Consider the following 21860-nt stretch of genomic DNA (forward strand, 5'->3'; position numbering starts at 1 on the left):
ATTACAAGTCTGGTGTTGCAGAGTGCAAATAAATCCAAGATCTCCCTATTTACAGCTTAAAGTTCTGCCTCCCTTGAACTCAGTGGTTGGAACTCATCCTGCCTAGATCAGAGTGGAAAAAGAGAAGTATTTGTTGCTTCACCTTACATTCTCCTTAAATTTATCACAAAACAACCAGATAATAGGCTTCACGAAGCACTGGACTGAAGAATCAGAGGTGTCATAAATTGGAAACAAAATACATTGAAAGACATGTTTGGATGCCAGCACTGGAATTATACGAAACACTGCGTACAGTACATTGTTCAAAATATGATAGTTTATATAATGCCTCAAAATACAATGCTCACAAATTACCAAATTAATAGAAAAAAATTAAAAGGAAAAAAAGGACATCAACTACTATCCCTGCGTGAAAAAGCAGCAAAAATAAACTAGAAGGAAAGCATGAAACACTAGACTCTGATTTATATCCATCCATGTTAAAGTATTTTGTATTATAAACATACAATGTGTTTGTAACATGCATTCTATGTGAGGCACTAACTGGGCTCCTCAAAGACTACAAAACAAATTTCAGTTTGTTCAAAAAAAATCACTACTGCACCTCAGACATAAAATAGTGATGAAAGAAAGGTATGGTAGATGCTTTGGCTGCCAAAATGGAGAGAACACACTAAAAAGTGGTAGTCCACATAATTAATTATTTGGTAGGCACAGTATCACATTGGGACTTAACACTCACATTCCATTTTCATGCCCATCTCTAGACATTTCTTAAGCCTACAAAACTGGCAGCGATTCCGATGATGTTTATTGATGATACAGTCCTGGTTGCTACGACAACTGTAGGTCAAATTCTTCCTCACACTCCTTTTAAAGAAACCTTTGCATCCCTCACAACTGACAGCACCATAGTGACGACCTAGGAAACATACATAGTTATCAGATGGAAATTACTTATATTTCAGCATAGAAATGTTCATCTTAAGCAAGTGAAACATTTGTGAAAGTCACTCTTTAAATTTATTTCGTGTTCTTACCATCATCTTGGACTATGAAAGCATTGTTAAAGTCTTACAGGATGTTTCTTGCTTACATATTGTCAGGGCTTTTTGGTGGGAGAGTGGAGAGAAGAGAGGAAGGCTAAGGCTATTTTTGAATAAGAGGCCTGTGAAGTGGTAGTTCCCATTCTGGACAAGTACAGATGCAATTTTATCTGCTGTTACAGATTATGGATATATTAAAAGAGCACACAGTCTAAGAATTTACTAATTTCATAATACAAGTAATTTTACAATGAAATGCAATCTTAATTTAAAATTCCTACACATATCAATTTTGTAATTCAAATTACATAACTTCAAAAAATAAAAGCAAGCAAGACAGAGAGACAGTAAGGTGCCTTCTCCATAATATGAAAGCACAGGCTCCTTTCTTGGCTAACGTAGAAATTTCACCTTGTAGAAATAATATAGAAATAGACTCCTTGTTACTGCATGCATCTGAAACACTGAGGATTCACTTGATCTCTACTTGCCTTTTCCTGTGATATCTACCAGGAAGTCTTAAGTTTGTTAGAAAGCACCAAGAAGTGTTTTTATGGAGCAGGTAGGCTTTTCTAGGTGACATGTTTATTGCAAGGTTGCCCATACCTGTGAGGAACAGTACTACATGCTTCAAATAGTCTCCTTCATTTACCAGGAGCTATTCAATCATTATTTTGTCTTTCAACACATGCCAATTTATCATACACTCCAGCTAAAGTACAAACCAATATTCTTGCATGCAGAGTTTAACTATTCTGTCTGTATAGGAAAAAAGTATGATGATATCTTTTTCCATTTTAGACTCAATGGCTTTTGCCATCAGCATGGCTAAAATCAGTTAAAATACGCAAAACCTCCTCCCTTCATCCCACTTATCCTTTCAATCAAACTTTTAAAATACTATTTTCTGTGCTTCCTTACCTGATGCTTTATCGCCACACACTACACAATATTCTACTACCTGGGGCCGCTGAACATCAGCTTTTCCCAGCAAACGTTCCACTGAAGCAGAGTCTGTCACTATCTAAAACAAAATTCCATAACAAAAAGTAATTAGCCAATATTTTCTTCTGACATGAAAGTAAGGAGCTTGGCCTAAAGAACAAGATTGCTCTATCAGATGAGAAGAGGTAGCTGAATTTGAGATTAAGTATGACACATGGAATGAAATTAAGTAGGATAAAATGGAAGTTAATGAGATTTTTTACTGTCAGTAGTTGAAAACAGTCATAGCAAAGCAAAGTCCTAATAAAACTTGTAGCTTTGTTCAGTACAAACAAAGTTTCTTCACTTGTGCAGTCAACAGTATTCTTCCCTTCTTGCAATTACTCGCAAACAGCTGCTATATTTTAGCCAAAGATACACAGTATTTCAGATGCTATTCCCGTCTATCCCTTCTCTAGCTATTAGGTGTATAGAGTTCAGAGGGGATAGCCTGAAGCTGAGGTCCACTATAGAAAGAGTTTCAATTCCAAAAGCCTTGGATTCCAAAACTTCTGTTCTGAACGTTGCACTGAACATAGAAAAATTAAAAAAAAACCCCACCCCTCTGTAACATCAGATAACCCACTAATCATAATAAAATAAATTCTAAAAGACTGTTAATACAATTTTTCAAATATTTATGTAAGAATGATACTTTTTCCCATAAAATATTTTCCATTGTAACAGTACCAATAGGGACCAGGAGCTTCCCCCCCCCCCCCTCGAAAACTCCTGTTGGTCTGGATTATGCTCAAGACCCACAAACAACTACGGCAGAGGACGGCTTCTTCTCCAAAGAGCTTGTTTCTCTCTCTATCTGTGAATCTTGAACAGACTATCTGATATCCTGGCACTCCTCACAAGCACCATCGTAACTTAAGCATTTGCTTATGTCTTCGGAATTTTAATGAGAACACACAACATGGGTGCTGAGTGCAATGGAATGCACAAGGAACATTAAGACAGGAGGATTTATAACTGAACAATAAAACCTACAATTAGTATGGTCTAATTCCTGTCATTAACTCTTTAGAAAACTTTTGCAATTTGTCTTAAAGCAATTATAGACTTAAATAATCTAAAAATCAAAAACTGGAAAAAAATTTCTATGGTCTATCTCAATTACTATATTTACCTGAATTCTGCCTGGCACAATGTTGTCCGTGGTGGTAAAGATAAGCTGTTTGGCATTGGATGTCTCAGGTGCTGCCAATATCACCTTTCCTGCACCAGTTCCATCTGGACTGGCTAAAATAAACTGTTGCTTTGGAGACACAGCTGAGTCCACTGCTGTCACTATTTGGATTTTTTGACCTGTTTGCTGATCTGTCACAATCTGTAAAACACATTGAAGCATTTCATGAGCCACATTTTAAAACCTTTCATTTCATTCTGACTTGGAGTTATATGACACCCTCTGATAACTGTCCTTGTTATTTACTATTTTGCTATTTGTACATTTATTATATGGGTGCAAAGTTGTTGCAGCTCTCTACATAGATGCAAAACAATAAAATCAAACCAAACATATATCTATATACATACCCACTGCATAGACAGAAAACACTAGACAGAACTGTGAAAAGTGTCAGTCTGATATTGTTAATAATTAAGAGATACGGGAAAATCTTGTAATTACACTTAACTGTTCAAATTAAGTTAAGATATAGTGGATCCCAGACAGAATAATAACAAAATGTAATGTTAAGGACTGCAGCTGATGAATGGCAGGTATATATGCCTAGTAAGACAGCATCACAGAAATTTCATAGAATTATAGAGTATCTTGAGTTGGATGGGACCCGTAAGGATCATCGAGTCCAACTCCGTGCTCCTCATAGGACTGCCTAACAATAAACCATATGACTAAGAGCATCATCCAGACGGTCCTTGAATTCTGTCAGGCTTGGTGATGTGACCACTTCCCTGAGGAGCCTGTTCTAGGGACCAGCCACCCTCTCAGTGAAGAACCTTTTCTTAATGTCCAACCTGAACTTCCCCTGATGTAGCTTCATTCCGTTTCCTCCTGTCCTGTCACTGGTCACCAGAGAGCAGAGATCAGCACCTCCCCTCCACTGCCCCCTTGAGAAAGCTGTAGACTGCGATGAGGACCCATCAGCCTTCTCTTCTCCAAGCTGAACAAGCCAAGTGACCTCAGCTGCCCCTCTACATCTTGCCCTTCAGGCCTTTCACCATCTTGGTCGCCTTTCTCTGGATGCACTCTAATGGTTTGATGTCCCTCATACACTGAGGCGCCCAGACTGCACACAGAACTTGAGGTGGAGCCGCACCAGTGCAGTGTAGAGCGGGGCAGTCGCCTCTCTGGACCGACTGGCAATGCTGTGCTTGAGCACCCTAGGGCACACTGCTGACACACCCAACTTGCCACCGACCCAGACCCCAGATCTCTTTCCACTGGACTGCTCTCCCGCCTCTCATCCCCCAGTTTGTTCCTACAACCAGGATTACCCTGTCCCAGGTGCAGGATCTAGCACTTGTTCTTGTTAAATTTCACACAGCTGGTGACTGCCCAGCTCTCTAGTCTACCCAGATCTCTCTGTAAGGCACCTCTGCCCTCCAGGGAGTCCACAGCTCCTCCATATTTACTATTATTGGCAAACAACGTACATTTGACTCCTACCTCCAAATAATTTATAAAAACATGACTAAAAATTACTCTAGCTGACAAAAAAAAGCACAGTGGTACATTCTTGAGATTTTATTAATTTTGCATACACCTGACTATTAAAGTTATTTCTATATAATTCATTTATGTAATTGGCTTAATGTCAGAGTTAAAACTACTACTGAAAATAAATCATGAAGTGAATTTATACACACTAATATTCCTATTGGCTGTATTAGGGGTCACAATTATTGTGTATTTATTTCCCTAATTTTGATTACCTAGACTTTTTATTTAGTTGTCATGTCCTTTTTGTGTAATATTTTCATGCAGATCTTAACTAACGGGACAATTCACAGTGAAATCTGATCTGGCATTTGGACTGACACCACTACAATCTTGCCTGTATTTGTTTTGAGGAAGCAGGGATACTCTTTTCTCATCCTGGTATTCTTCTTCATCATGGAGACACAGGTTTTTTTCAGAAGTATCAGTGATATAAGGAGGTAGATTATTTTGCAGAATTGAACAAAAGATCCTACTTTATGAATGTTGAACATTCATTATGCTTCAGTTATACATGTTGTGAGAACATCTACCTTGCAATGGAATATTGATACATATTGATATAGTTACTCTACCATGCAAAACAGAGATGTTACCAGACAACTGTATCAAAAATAGAAACCTTCCCTCGTAACAGAATCCTGAAAATCAGCATGTGAAATAATAAGGCTGCCTTATTCCACCTTTTGTTGATAACTTTAAGGAATAACATCTTAAATAAAATACATAGCTAAATGTTAACTAAAGAACATCTCTTTGGTGCTGTCTATAAAGAAAAATCATATGGACTTCTTTGTAATTTTTCATGGATCAGATATAAGCACCAATGATAATAAAGACCTAAGACAAAAAAATTAGGTTGGATAAGTAGATGACATTTAGGTTCGTAAGAAAAAAAGTGTATGTTATTATACTTGTTGCCATTTGAATCTTTGATAATAACATCACAGAAAAAAAAATTATCGTGCATAGTGAGTATAATGACAACGTCAAAATAATTTTAAAAGTGTTTTCAGGGCTGTTCAGAGGGACAGCACCCACCCACCCTGATCAAGACACATCCCAGGAAAACTCCAGCCTGTGATGGATGATGCTTTGCCAGGACTGTTTCAAATGCCCTGGAGTGCAAGATCCTCTTTTCCAGCACCACCTCTAGCAGAATTACATGGGAGTAGGAGCGCACTGGCACAGAACAACGTCAAGGAAGGCAAAAGCTCAGTATTGCAGTACTGAAACACTCCAGTAACATTAACAACAAATCTCCTATCATTTGTCACTGCATACATTCTGGTATCTTTATATTATCAGTAACAACGACCCACTGTGCAGCATTCCCAAAGGCTAACTTTATCCTACATTGGCTAGTCTCCCACTGGCTCCTAAATAAGGCAGAGAGAGAAAGAGAAAGAGGAATGCCCTTGCAGGTGATGTTAGGTGTTCTGTTGTCAATATCTGCCCATTTGCTATGGCTAGAGCTTAGGAGATTTGTATATGTAGGCTAAGTTCAACCTCTGCAAATATTCCTCACTATCTACATCATCAATATAATTATTATATACAGCCAATTAGTCATCACCAAATACATGCTGAAGAAGAAAGAGAATCTGAGTTTGCACTAAAAATAATCCATTCCGACAAAAGTTAAAAAAGTCTATGAAAGACTTTAGCATGATTTTGTATCAAATCATGGGAGGAGGTGGAAGGAGGAGCAAAAAAAGGTGTAATAGTTAAGTTACTTAATCAATGGATTTTTACCTGAATGCGTTGTGGTGAAGCTACAGAGGAGTCTGTGGAAATTATCTGGATACGTTGGGAAGGGCTGGTCATCACTGGAGATTCAGATAGTGGAGTCTGAACAGTCTGCACCTGTAAATAACAAAGAATTTTAATTTACTGTTGCAGTACTGAAGTATTTTACATATATTAAACATCAGAGGGCCCTATAGCATAGAATCTAAATTTACTGGATAGATTACAGTCATTAAACCAACTTGGATTTGTTTTCAATGAATTGTCACAATATTGGCTTTTCTGGGGAACAGAATGAATCTGATCAATGACCAAAACCACAAAACCAAACCACCACCATCATGCCCCTTCCCCTCTGTGCCACTCCCCACAGCCATCCAATACTCCCATTTTTATTAAGTTTAGAATATACAGACACTTATACAAAGTACCTTATTTAGTATTATTGCGGGGGTGGGAGTGGGGTTGTTCGGATATAAACATGAGCTGAAGCTATTCTATCAGTCTTTAACACAGAGAAGTATCTGCAGATGTAGATGTCTATATGTATTTTTTTCACAGTTGCTACATGCATCTTTGCCATTCTTCATTTGGAACCTGACCACACAAAAAATTAGGCTTAACCAAACAAAATCAGAACAAGGTTTATCAAAATTACCCTGGAAGTTCTTGAAGAATTAGAATATGATTAGTTCCAGATCTCTTTTTGTTTGTTTTCAATAGAGGAAAAGCCGAATCATTCTGCTACTTATAATACAGTAACTTAGAAGAAAAATTCATATGCTTATTTGTGCTGTACTCATTATGAAAGCTCTGCTTTCTCGGTGCATTTTACAAGTTACTAGTTGATGACATGGCTCAATGTTTTGAGTCTCATGAGAAAACTCAAAACAAAGGAGATAATTTGGCTCTAAACCCATACACTGCATATGTTCACCAGTATTTTCAAAAAAGTTGCAAAATAGTTGAAAAACAGTTAGTGCACACAAGACACTAGTATTTTGGACTGCAGCAGCTCCAGAGGTGACATTACGGTCCGCAGTCAGCAGCACAACATGAATACTTTTTCAGTCACATTCTTTATTGAAAGTTATTATATAAAAGGATGGAAACCTAATAATATTTAAAAGACGGCTGACAGCAAATTTTACACATGCAGTATATCTGAGTAACAAACACTGTAAATTCTTACAATACAATAGAAATCTATACAGACATTCCATTTCAATTGGAATAAAATACTGCAGTGATGTACTCTATAAAAATGAACAGAATGTGGCATTACTGATTTCTTCAACATTCAATTTAACCCATAACTACTTATTTAAAAACAGTGCATATAGGCCAAAACTTTGTTCTTTGGGAAAATGTTCTGTAATGTCAATGACTTAACAGCCTTGATTTTTAGATAAGTCCGCCTAATGCAAAATAAATCTTACTTAAATTTTAGAACAGATTTTACGATTTGATAGTTTCATAATTTTAAATAATTATATATTGTAAATGGTATCATTTACAATACTTGTAAATTTTGATTGCAAACAATAATTTGGGTTTTCATAAATAACCCCAAAGGTCACATTTACATTGTCCCACAGAATCTATAGGACTGTGTCAACTGTATGACTGAGTACAACAATTGTATTCTATATGGTAATTTGAGAATATCAAATTAGTGTTTATTACCAATCCTCCCAGTCAAAGGGAAGGGGTTCAAAGGAAGGCTCAGCCGAATCTGGCAACTCAACAAATGGTTACAGGACTGCTGCCACAGCCAGGAGCTTACTACTTAGACCATGAGAATCACTGAGAAACCTGGTCTACTGGGGGCTGATGGGGTCCATCTGACAGAGAAGGGGAAAAGCATCTTTGGTCATAGGCTTTCCAAGCTGGTGAAAAGGGCTTTAAACTAAAGCTGTCTGGGGAGAGAAACCTCAGTCCATTCCACTCCTACCAGTTTGATGCCAGTGCCAGCAACAGATGCTTAAAGAACTAGATGATCTTCAAGGTCTCTTGCAACCTAAACCATTCTACGATTCTATGATCTGCAGTGACACGTGGTCAAAAACAGGAAGTTCAAAGATAGTTTTTATTAAATACTCTTTTAAACAATCTTGGAATTATTTGTTTATCAAAATCTATACAGTTGGACAACAGAGTAGTGACAATTTAGTCATCATTTAAGCTTGCATGGAAAAAAAAATAATCTTAATTTTGTAAGCTTTTCTGTTTAATATACAAAAAAGTTAATTTGTGATGCCAAGAAAGAAAAACCAATTTTGATACCAAGAAAAATTTACTGCAGTCTCTTTGGGGAAGCAAAGACATTAAAATACACAGCACTTTAATGAAGACACACTTTCTACTCTCCTGTTGCCTGTACCATAAGTAGTCCATATACTATAAAAGTAAACCTGAATTGAACATAGAATCTCTAATTATCTTTAATATACAAGTCAAAGTTGCGTGGTAAATGAGGAAAAATACAGGAGAGTTGTAGAAATAATAGAATCTTGTAATTATTGGATGATTCAAGGCATCCAGCAGCAGAAAACAATATACCTAGGTGAGGAAAAAACCAAGATTCCCCAAATCAAGACACTTAAAGGACACATTTGAATAACGATCCCTACCTTGATGCCAAATTATTATCTAAGCTATGCACCCTTCTAAAGGTCTAAATTAAAGCAAAAAGATCTTTTAAAACTGTTTTCCAGTTCTTTCACCCCCAATTACAGAATCCTTAGCCTTCTTTTGAAATATTGTCACATCTTACACCACAATGCATTGCAGGCAGCTGCATTTTTCCATGTTGTTGAAGGATTTATAGCAACTCCTTAAAAAAATGCCAGTATATATATGGTAACTGCACCAAAATTCTTCTGCAAACATTTTGGGACTAAATAACCATTTCTTCTTCCTGGGTTTGTAAAGTACCTGCTGCAAAGGGGTCCCACTATACAACAGTGTTTTCAGGTACTACATCAACATAAAACCTAGTGCTTTATGCTTTAAAACACTTTCTCAGTTTTTATAGAATGGACCACATCCTCATATAAAGGTTTATTTTTACTGATCAACTCCAGTCTCCTTTGGGTTATTACTCACCCTCACCACGTGACTAGTTATCTTGTCTTAGGTGAGTTCTCCATAAAGTTGGGCAAGTCTGAGGCCAGCTGCCGTTATATGCTGATATGTAATTTTCATGTTCAAATATTCAAAAACATGTATTTATTAAACTGAAAACAGACAAAATTTTAGTCTGCTCTTGGCTGGGAAGATATGGTATAACAACGAAAATTAATTTGTCCAATACCAATAAATGCTTCAGTGTGCACATACAATTTATTTTTATAATCTTATTAACATGCATACATATTCAGGATAGTGTAGGACTCTGAAATGCAAAATTTTACCTTCTTTTCATGCTTGTGTCCTTAATACTCAATGGAATAAGAACAGCTTTACATTTCTGACTGCTACTAAATATCTCAAGTTTATTTTCCAGAGTGAAAACACATGCCACTGGTTGACAGCAGAATCATGGTAAATAAATCAAATGCAAAAAGGGAACATATTTTTTGAAATACACAATTTACAAAATTAAGGAAAAATAATCTTCTGTCATTTTGTTTGACAGGAATATTTCTACCTTCAGCATTGTGACACACCTACAAGGGATCTGAATGGATAAATATGTGATGCTTTATTATGGTCCTATCCAGTCTGTCATACCAAACTTGACTTGTTAAATCAAAGTATTAAAAAAGCCCAAAACAAACAGCCATGAAACCAAAACAAAAAAAACAGGAATAGTAGTCTGAGAATATGCAACACACTCAAAAAGTTCTATCAGAGATTTGCAAGGTTAACTTCAGACAGCTTATATAAATACTGTAGGAAAAATTAAGCTATCTTTAATTAGACTCCCAAATAAATTTAATCAAAGTACTTTGAAAGAAAATGGCTTGTACGTACTCATATCAGGAAGATAATACTGTTTAGCATTATATTAGGTTCACTTACAGGATTAAACATAACATTGACTATTCTAATCTGTTGTTCAGAAGAAAAATGACACAAGAAACCCGTATCATGTTTAAAGCAACTGTTGCAGAAGCTCTACATGTAAAGAACTAGTCCTTCCAAGTCAATGAAGATATGTTTCTGCAATTCTAAAATGTATTTTAAAAAAATTAAATACACTTGAATTTCTTTAAGATGGGAAAGAGTCTCAAATGAGACTTCATCTTGAAGAGATGAGGAAAGAAACGAAGTAGGCCATATAGAAGACTTCAGAGCACCACATTTTACAGAGGCTTAGTGAACAACCACTTAAAAGTAACCACTAATGCTGCAACTTAAGATGTAGTCAGAAAATAATACATGTAAAATATTGCTCAACCCCCCCTAATTTCCCTACGCAAAACACATCAAATACACTTATGTTAAGAGACAGGGAAGAAATAATCTCTTTTAATTCCCTTAGTACTGTTTTCTTCCTGGAGCTCCCTAGCTGTACACCCTACAAACTCCAGTACTTACAATGTCAAATTCTTCCTGCAGTCTTACATTTTTCCTCAGCAAACCTCTGAGGGCAATCCCAGAAAAATGTCAAGGTCACTTTCAGTCAGATCACAGCTATTTTCATCCAGTCTCCATGAGGATTTCAATCACAGAAAGCAGCCAGGAATGTTTTTAAAATGCCCTCTCTGTGACCCTGTTCCTCTGAAGGTCAAGTTTACTATCATTCCCTGTAACCAAGGAAGAAGAATCAATGTATTCCTGTTGTTTTGTCACCTGGTGAAGGAGTTTGTCTAATAGTAAGACTAATTTCATCTGGAGAACATAGTCCCATGTTATCAAGCTTCCCCCTCCCCCTGTTCTCTGTTCTTAAGCCCCTCAACCTGCTCACTCTGTGAACTACAAAACAGCAAAATGAAATCTGAGAAAAGAGTCTGCTTGTATCTTGAATTATTTTCAAATCAGCAAAACTGAAAGGAAAGTCCACCACATTCCCTGCGGAGCATCTTTAGCCTTAAAGTTCATTAGGCTTTCTAAAGTAGCCCAGGGCCCTCAAATATGACACAGCATAATCAGTCCTAATACACATTACTTCATACAGTAAGTTTGACACACGTGTGATACATTAATTTAAACTCCATAACAAAACACTTGTATGAAGTTGCAATAAAGGCTGACAAATGGGTGAAAGTAGAAAATGTTTTAGAATTCTTAGAAAGTAAAACTTGTTAAAGTTATAGCACTTGAAGTTTTGGGGGAAATGACCATGTGCTTGACAAGTTTTATGACAGTAAACTTAAATACAGTAGACTTCCACCACAAAGCCTTATGCAACAAATGCATGATCTAGGTGTCTTTAAGTAGCACTGGTATTTTCTATTAACTTCAAGGACTCCTAATCTTAGCACAGAAATATGCTCACTATTGAAATTAGGCTCTTTACTTGATAGAAAACACAACTATCGATCATGTAACTCTCTGGAAATAGTATCTATGAATAGTTACTGTAACTCCTGTGAATGTATTTACAGCATGGGTACAACTTAAATGTTAGGTCAACCAACTGTGATCTAGTGTGGGGAAAAGTAAGTATTATACTTAAGACATGTGAGAAAACCCAATGACTTTTAGTTGGATTTTCCTTGTGCTTATTATCTGACACCACACTTAATAATCTTGTTACTCTAGGCTTTCATTTGTCCAATTAACCCGGGAAAGACGTTTATGATACCCGATTAGCAGCTGTCTTTCCTGGGACAAAACCCAAATCCTGAATATAATAACACTTTATCACTACATAACCCTCTGTTCAGAAGTGGACTTCCCAGCTCTAAAGTTTGGAATAGCTGTATTGCAAAGAGAAGGCAGAATCTTTGTAATACTTAAGCAGAAGTGATATAAAAACGCATTAAGAAAAAAAAGACTAGAAGTTTCCTGTTCTCCGAATCAAAAGACAGGCTTGCAAAGTAATAAGAATTTGAAATAAAATATGAAACCTGTAAACTAGTGTACTAATGTAGTTAGTGCTACATTAGTAACTACCAATGTGGTTAACGGCTTTGTCACAACTGCCCAAGTGACCCACAAAATCTCTAAGACTTCAGCAAGAAACATAAAATATACAAAATGCATCTTTAACCAAGGGTAATGTTAGATTTTTAGGGCATGGTAATTCTTTTTTGTTGATGGAACTTGTCTCAAGTACTGTATACTGCACAGAAATATTACAGCTACAAAGGCTTTCACTCTTATTTTTATAGGACATCAACTATGCTACTGTAATAAACACCCATAGCAAAGCAAAGTTAGTATTTTATAACTTTAGTTTCTAATAATTCAACAGTGACATTCAAATAGAACAATACTTACAAGAGTATATATTATGTTTAACAGAGAGCCTCTTAAGCTACTGAGAAATCCTGAAATGACCATACATAGTACTTTTCACAGGAAAACATTTTTCAGAAATTAGTCCAAATATCTATCATTCTACTTGGTGTCTTACTTTTGTTGTTGTATGTATCTCACTTATCGGAAATGTCCTTCTAAGAATGCTTCTCTAACTTAAGTAGAAGAACATTTTTTATATTCATGCCACTAAAAGCCAAAGTAATTGTACTGCATGAATACACTGAGCAGTTCTCACTAAGTGTAAACCAATTTCAGAGATATTATTAATATTATTGAAAAGAGAACTGAAATTAAAATAAGGCACAGGTAAGATACCACAGATCAAATATGTTCAACTGCACCCAGAAACCTAAACTATTTTTACAAGTTTCCTCTCATAAAACAGTTAAAGAATTTCAATGAAAAATATGGTACCAAGCTTTACACCATAAAAAAATTGCTACATCGCGAATCAAATCAGAAAGATTTATTTTTCTGTAGATAATTTTTTCTTAAAAGCCTATTATTAATTTAATACTTAAAAGTAGTTTGTTAGGAAAATTATGTATTGCCTGGAAATATCCAAATAGATTTCTTTCACAGATGTAAGATACATCTAAAAAAAATTTTAAGTTATACTCTTTGGAATTTACTGTCCTGACCACTTGGGCCCTTTGTAGAATGGCAGCCAAAATTCAGATCCACCATGGAAGAACTCATCTGTAGTTAAACTGCCCTAACAGGACACTGGTGTAACATCTTGTATGAAACATATGAAGACAACAGTCATGAAAGAAGCTGCAATTCTTGGCTTACCTGTACACTAAAAAAAAAAATATCTCAGACTACATCTTGCATAACACCTTAAAGCCTATATTACAGCAGCTACAGCACATCTGTTAACACTGCATTCAGAGGCTGCCAAGCTGCATAAGCCATGCAGGATCTCTTTACTCCAGTATGTTTTATGTGAAATATACCATCAGCCTGAGAGGTGTCTAGGTCTTCTGCAATTAACAGTAACTTGACAAAAGCTCTATTTTAACTAAAAACTGTTTCAGAAGACTCAGCATCAAAACTCTAACGTGAAAATTTATCCAAAAATGAGAAAATGGCCAATGATAAGATTAAACACAAATGGCCTGATTTTACACTTAATTCTTACAACAAAGCAAAACTTATTTCACCAGAACACAGTGTTTCTACTCTTCTTTTTCAGCAGACTGTGCTTCATCTAGACTTAAACCAAAATTGCTGAACTACTTATGATGTAACTTACCAGAGAGATCTGAAGAAGGTCAAGAAAATACTTTATGTGACAAAGATATACGGTATTTTTTCAGTCCCATGGCAAAACATGCTTTCAGAAAGGCCCAAGATTTTCACAGGTTCTTATCAGGGCACTGAGGGAACCAAAAGCAACTAAAATTCTCCCAGCAACGCAGCTGGCATAAACAAGATCCCAGTAAACACTGGGCTCAACAGAGTCATCTCCTGTGACTCTCCCTGTAGCCTCTGATAGAGAAAAAGGATGCACTGGGAATAGTCTGTGGCTGTCATGGAGGCAGAAGGGGCCAGTTTCAGCAACTACTAGAAGTTCCTCCTGGTCACACCAAAGCTGATGTTGGAAAGAGGAAACAGTCCTTATTCCTCCCCACAGTGACAGTGCTGGTTAAAAACCATGTTAAAAACTAATTCACTGCACAGGGAATACATCTCCACTTCACAACCAAATCCATTTTTCTGAAACAACATGCAAATCAAGTCAAAGTCAGTGCTGGGACTGAACCTGGGCCACTGATATATTGCACAGTGACGGCACTAAATAAACGCTTGAGAAAAGTAGCATTACCTATTTTTGCATAAAGGCTAAATGTTAAGGAATACTGCACTGAAACCGTCTGGAGTTAACTAAGCTGCTTAGCATTAGTAGCTAAATTTGCTGAAGCCCTAGGCTGCAAGCTTTCACCCAGATACGTTGAACTTTTACCTAATTCTGTGAAAGAGGTCCTCAAGAGCTGGTTCAAGCTGGAAGATAAGGAAACAAGGAGGGCTGCTAGAAGTATCAGTAGAAGCTGAAACCTTAGAGATAGGGAAAGAAACAGCCCACCTAGAAACAATGAAATGACCCAATGAAGAACAAGAAGACCCCAGACTCTAATATTATTACTGGTCCAAACTGTCATGAGGGATGGAAAACTTAAATTGCAAGGTCATAACTGCCCAGGAATTTCTTTCTTCAGGGTCCCTCTGTGGAGGCACCCAGCTTGAGCTGTTTCTACTGCTGTACCACTCAAATTACCTTACTGGACTTAAAGCCTGAGGCTTTGCTAGGGCATACCCAGGGTGGAGAAGATTCTTTTAACACAAAGTATTTTTTTTATGCTTTTCAAAAGCTATTCAGGATGAGAAGGAATTGCCAAAATTCTGTCTGAATCCCCTAGCTGCTCTCTGTTCTCCATCTCATGAACTGTAAGTAAAGGCAACTGCAGACACTAAAAATGAAACTCTCACCCAATCTGTTCAGAAATACACAGCTGGAAAAATGCAACACCACTTCTATAAAGCAGAAGCAAGCAACAGCAGTGAAACCATTTGAAACCATTACAAGGACAATTTTTAAAAGTCCTAAAAATAGAGTAAGTACAAAAATACATGCAATGCTGGAGCGTGCTCAGTGACTTCTGTGATACACTCAGTTTCATGGGAAACCTGATCAACTATTGCTCAAGAAAGAAAAACAGCATATGGCCTACCTGCATGACAGTCTGATTTGGTGCTCGGCATCACAGTTCTCAATAAACCCATGCACTACATATGTGGCAACTATGTTGAAAAAATGATGCAGATATAGCTAAACCTGCAAATATTTGCATTAAGTTATCCTATTTGCAACCTGTCTCTCATCATTCATAACTTAAAAGTCAGGGCGGGATTAATGACATTCTCTCCTTCCATTCAATTGTTACCAATTATGATATAAAATACGACATTCTAAAAAAGCTTCTCATTTTTAAGGCCACTGCCAAGTTTCATGCTAGATTTTCTCTAAGAAACAGTCAGTACAAATACAGAATTTTATCATGTTTCAAGAAAACTAGTGATGTGTCTACCTGTATTAAAAACTGTACCTGACTGAAGACACAAATTAGCAGGCAGGCAGCCATTCATAAAGAAATGGTTGAACATTAACATGGTCATAGCATTAATTAATTCTTAATGACATAATGCTGCTTATAACTTTTTCCATGACCAAGTTTTCATGGTGTTATGCAGTGGACAGGCATGTAATTTAAGGAGGAGTTGAACACTGTAAAGAGATGAAGCCCTCTATTTACCCACCGGCCAGGAAGAAATCACAGAGCTTCATACACTCTTGAGATGGAGCGATCTCTCCAGTGGCAAGTTACAACCATCACACTATGTTACCACGGTGCATTTCCTGCACGAGGAATTACAAATGTCACATATTTTATGTGCCTTAGATGTAATTATAGCACTCAAGTTCTAACAAAATAGTATAAGGTTTGCCAGTATTTCCATTACAGTTTTTTATTTCCAAGTTTGTTTGGAACAGTTTTTAAAAAATGCAGCTTGCCAAACTGATACCTGGTATAACAAACTAGAGTGAAAATCTGCTTGTTGGTTTTCAGTGTGAAATTTTAGTTTTTTGAAACTACTCCTTAGATGTTATTTCAGGATACTCAGTAGGCCATTTTCCACACTATTTAAAAAGAATCAAAATTTTTTTTCAGAAAAAAATTGCTGTTAAGCAGGGAATCTCTAATCCATTTCTGAAAACACAATGACATACAAATTTCCTTTGTATATAGAGCTTCTTCTTGAACTAAAGATATTTTTTAAAATCCAAGTGTAATCTTAGTTCAATATGCAAAAAAAACCCCAAACAAATGTCTGAAAAGTGGCCTTGTCTACAGAGGTCTCAGCCTACTTGCCCTTCGTTATTTATGAAATTCCTTAATTATGCAATCATATGATAAAACATAGTAAATTTGAAGGAAATTAAACCAAATAATTTGAAACTGACAAAAATTCTCATTTATTTTTTGACTGAAGTTTGCATACTGAAGGAGATAAATAGATTGTTTTCTATGTCCACATTCACATGCAGTTTCAGTATTTATGACTTGATTTAGACATTATAGCTGTTGAGCATCCAAGCTTCAGTAAACATACACCAAGACAAGACATCACTTAATATCACTTTAAGTAGGTCTTGTGCTCTTTTTCTCATGGGTATAGACAGAAAATATAAAGGCTGATTTAAATTCATCACCCTACTGTAAATTTGACATAGTGCATAAGTAAAACAGGTAACTTCAAACACTGTTGTGGATTTAGATGACAATTCAAAAAATGAGCCAAAACCTTTCACATCCAAAATGGTCAAGCTAACAATCAAATGACCAGAAATTCTGTTACATTAATTTTTTTAACAATGCATAATGCAGCCAAGTTTCTCTATAGTTCATGTTGAATTTCCTACTTACACTCCTAACATGGGGGCCACCACAATGAAGTAAGGTAAACAAACTACATATTGGTTGCACTGGTCTCTTGTTTGTCCCCAGCTGTAAAGCAATACTGTTCTATAAAGATTTTCTGTTCCATTTACACTTAATTGTAAACAGCAAGGACTCCCCAATATATTATTCATTTCACAGGCTCATATACCAACTGTTGTGATATCATCTGTCACTCACCTCAGCCACCTGCTGAGTCTCCACTACCTGCTGAGCCAGCACCTCCATATTGGTTGCCATGGTGAAACAAGATCATTAGAGAACCTGTTTGAAAAGATGCCAGCAACTTCCATCAGGCACAAAAGTAAGGTTTTTGTTCTTCTTATTAAAGAAAGCTCTGATACAACTTTTTGACAGTTTACTATAATGTTTGACATATCTGACAAATAAGAAAATATGCCATGGAAGCATGTGTGTATATGCACATATATACACACGTATGTACAGAACATGCACAATGGAACCACAACATTTAAAAAGCTGATACACACAGTTATTATTTTACTTCATAAAGCCTCTAATATACTATTTTTACTCTATTGCTTAAGCTGCAAAGTAGAGAAATTAGAAAGTTTGAGTGTCAACTAGTCAACTACTGATGCAGTTTGTGGATTTCACCTATCTCTAAGGTCCTTTCCTCAACTCAAAAGAGAAACCTTATAGTTAAACCGCTTCTAAACTACATGCTGAACAAGGAAACAGCAATCTAAGAATGCTGTTTTGAGCAAATTTTTTATTGAGCTATTCTGTCAAACTGCCATGTTCATGCATATTCTTACGGTAATCTTGCACAAAAAGGGAAATAAACAGTCACATCTAAAATGTATTTTCTATTATCCAAACTTTTTAATTATAATGCAATAGTATTATCACTCTGAGGAGAAAATACTGCTAGCGTTTTACCCTACTGTGAGATTCTGTACCTCCAACTTTATGCTCTTCAGGGGTTGGGGGGGGGGGGGGGGGGGGGGAGGGGAGACAAAACAAAGAGGAAAAAGGAAGGAATAAGGAAAAAAAGACACTTCCAATACATTTTTAACAATCATTATTAAGGCTGTGTTTCTCCAACGGTAAATTTAATTAAGATTTCAAATTAATGCATTCAGGTTTTAATCATGACTTGCTCATTATAGAGCCAGAGTTCAGATGCTGACCCAGGTATAGGTAATGAAAAGGCATTCCTGAATGTTGGCCCATTTAAAAGTTTTATTGAAAACCTTCTGTTGGTACTTGTAAAGCAATCATTTCACATAAAACTAAAAAAAAAATACTATGAACAGTAGCAAAACACATAACAGAAAAATGCATGCATATCTCTAGCATCCACCCCTTCCTCCCCCATTCAAATGTAACTTCTACAAAGGTAATATTGAAAATGTAAAAATTTGTTGTTAAAAATATTAAATCACATTGTGGTAAATTAAACCTGAATAATATGTTGTATATGTCAATGGAAGACTATTCATAACGATGCATAATCAAAGTTGAGACATTCCCTATGGAAATCATATTTATGCTACTCATACAGAATGTCATTTTTCTTCAAGTGCTTAACTTGCACAGTAAGGTCATGAACCATTTCCACCTGACCCATTTAATATTGCAGCTTGTGGATATTTCTCAGTTGTTCAGTAATTCCTTTTCAGTGTTCTCATCTTATTTTAAAGTTATTTTTTATGTTCAGCAAGGAAGGTAACTATATAACATGCTGTTCTGGTGCTTTAAGATGAAGGAAACCCTGAACATGAGATATTTTGTTCATAGGATTACTTTTCTGAGACCCAATGAAGTCTTTACTGTGGTAAGGCTCTGACAGTTTTGCTGTTGATGTTGTTATCCACCAAGGGGTTTTGTACTTTTGACCTTCCCAAAAGAGTAATAAACTCAGGCTATCTGATCAAATCCAACTGGAAGCCCAGAAACCATACATAGCCAGGCCAAGTAAGCTCATTAATGATGTTGACTCCCAGAGCATGACACAAAGCAAAATCAGCTTCCTATCAAAACCCTGGAGCAGCAGAGTTCATGAGAAAAAAACCACTACCACAAACCAAAGCAAACCATCAAAAAAAAGGCAGAACTTGCACCAGGAAAATCTTTTCAGTCTAATAGGGTGGCATCCAGCTCCATACGTGTAGATCAGGGGTCCTCAAACTACGGCCCACAAGCCAGATACAGCCCCCCAGGGTCCCCCCCGCTGGGGGTTGGGGGGAAACCAAGCAGCCGCAGATGACTCCCTGCCACTTCATCCGCGCGCCAGCCCCCTGTTTAAAAAGTTTGAGGACCCCTGGTGTAGATGCACGGCTGTCATATTACAGCATAAAATGATTCATTTCTCCTGAAGTTGCAGTGAAATTTCTGAGAAGCTATTCTGTGGGTACTGCCCTACTACGTTGCCACAGCAAAAGGCCGTATTCAGCTTCTTGACATTCGTTCCTTTCTCTTAAGGAAACGGGGTTCTTAACAAATACGATGTGCCTGACTCAGCTACATGGCGAAGCAGGTCAGCACGCTTCACCTTAGCCGGAGTCTGGAGAAGGAGGTGGGAAGAGAGGAGGCTCACAGGTTAGGCTCTGCTGGGAACCTCTGTTACACTGCTACTGGCAGGAAGCCGCCAGGAAACCTTGCGACAACTGATACAACAGAAAAATCATGAGGCCGGTGCCCTGTCCGGGAGCGGCTCCAACACCTCATACCACCTGAACCCCTCGCCGAAGCAGACGGCGGCCTCCTTCCCGCCGCGCTCACCGCCTGCCCCCATTGGCTGCAGCGCGCGCGCAACTCGCCGAGGCACAGAGGCCCGCGCGCAAGCCTCTACTGAAAAGCCTTCATGCGGCTACTGCCCCGCGCGCCATGGAGCCACGCCCCTCCCTCCTGTTCCAACCAATGACCTCACTGAACACGTAGCATTCCCACACGCGCCAGCGATTGGTTGAGGGAACCGCCTTGTAAGCCCCGTGACCCCGCCTCTCGAGTAAGAGGGAAAACATCCGAGGGACGCGACCAAGCATAAGATGGCGGCACTGGCTGGCGGCCAAGTCCCAGGCGGGGCTGCTGCTGCCGCCATTAGGCCCCCTCCTCCTCCTCCTCCTCCCCCCCCACCCCCACCCCGTATATCCTTATGTCAGGTTATGAGAGGCCCGGGCATGGTAGTAGGGAAGAGGCCGGTAAGATGGCGGCGGTCTCAGCCCCGTATGCAAAGTACCCACCGCCCCCTCCCCTCCGCCCTCCCGGTGGCAAAGGTAAAAGGGTCGGGTTCAAGCCGCCGCCTCCGCCCGCTCAGACTCCATCTTCTCGCTCTGTGTCCGTGTCCCGAGCTCGTCATTGCCGCGACCATCGCCCCTACCACCCCCCGGACAGCAGACTGCTCTCACCGAGACCGGACCGGCTCCGACCTCAGGCGGCCCACATTCCGGCCCAGCAGCTCCGCAACGGGACTCCCGCACCGGATCGACCCAGCACCTCACAATGGTTCTCTCCCTCTCCTCCCCCCTCCCCCCGGAGCTGTAGGCCTGCCTGCTGCACAGCCGGTTCTCGCTTACCAGCAAAATACCGGAACCTTAAAATCCCCCCTCCCCTTAAACCAAGCGTTACCCCTCCCCTCCGCCTTTCGCAGGGGTGTCCCGAACAGGGGCCCGATGCCACCTCCCCGCACCCCCTCCTTTCTGCTCCCAACGAAAGAAACCCAACCGGGCCGCCTCAATTTTAAAAAACGATTTTTACCTCAGGAATTGGCGCCAAACGTGCCCTGGCGGTGGCCCTGACCCGGGCCCAGGCGGGCCGGTGTTGGGTGGTGGTGCCCAGCGGCGGCCCTCCCTCCCCCCGTGAGGGCGGCAGCGGTGAGGGGGCTAACGGGGTCCGCGGGGGGGGGGGCGGGTCTGTATTATGGGGCCGCGCGGGGGGATGGGGGTGGTGTTTTGTTTTGTGTGCCGTGCCCCTGTGAAAGGTCAGAGTTCGTGACCCCGCCCGCCGCTGCCGCCGCCCGCGAGCGTTTCCCCTCTTCCTCTTCCCAGCACCAGGCCGGCCGCGGCCCCCTTCATCCCCCTCGCGGGGCGGGGCTGGGGACGGCGGCGGGGAGGGGCTACCTGAGCCTCTCCGAGCCTTCGCGCCAACGCTCCGCCGGGCAGCGTGCGCGGCGGGCCCGCTCCGCTTGTGGCGGCGGCAGTTGTCCCCGTCCCCGTCCCCGCGCGGGGGGTGGCGCTGGGTCCGGAGGCCCGTGCTGGGCGCTCGTGGTGCCCCGGCGGGAGGGGGCGTTGGGCGGGCACCTGCGGTGGGAGGATCCCAGCCCTTGCACGGGCTCGGTCTTCTGAGGGCGTGAGAGGAAGGGAGCCCCTGCTTGCAGGCTGTCCGTCGAGACCCTGGGTTATGAAGCTCCCCGGTGCCCTGCAGCCGGAGTTAGCGGGTTGAAGGGGATTATACCGCACGCAG

General features: G+C 39.3%; 1 protein-coding gene across 10 annotated transcripts in view; it reads right to left on the minus strand.

Moving 5' to 3' along the window:
• Positions 1 to 21826, minus strand: part of NR2C2 (nuclear receptor subfamily 2 group C member 2) — a 44613-nt gene extending 22787 nt beyond the window's left edge. For 4 of the 10 annotated variants that reach the window (XM_037383203.1, XM_037383204.1, XM_037383196.1 and 1 more), the window contains exons 1-5: positions 21156 to 21826; positions 6481 to 6591; positions 3169 to 3369; positions 1971 to 2073; positions 746 to 925 (exon numbers count right to left, since the gene is read on the minus strand). In XM_037383203.1, coding sequence (XP_037239100.1) covers positions 746 to 925; positions 1971 to 2073; positions 3169 to 3369; positions 6481 to 6552 — 556 coding nt within the window. In that variant the 5' untranslated portion in view covers positions 6553 to 6591; positions 21156 to 21826. Of the gene's footprint in view, positions 1 to 745; positions 926 to 1970; positions 2074 to 3168; positions 3370 to 6480; positions 6592 to 6905; positions 6927 to 11019; positions 11229 to 16230; positions 16331 to 17612; positions 17697 to 20806; positions 20910 to 21155 lie in introns of those variants that run through there. The other 6 variants (XM_037383200.1, XM_037383199.1, XM_037383198.1 and 3 more) reach the window with 6 other exon arrangements.
• Positions 21827 to 21860: the final 34 nt, after the last annotated feature.

This window comes from Falco rusticolus, chromosome 4 (genome assembly GCF_015220075.1).
Source record: "Falco rusticolus isolate bFalRus1 chromosome 4, bFalRus1.pri, whole genome shotgun sequence".
Lineage (NCBI taxonomy): Eukaryota > Metazoa > Chordata > Aves > Falconiformes > Falconidae > Falco > Falco rusticolus.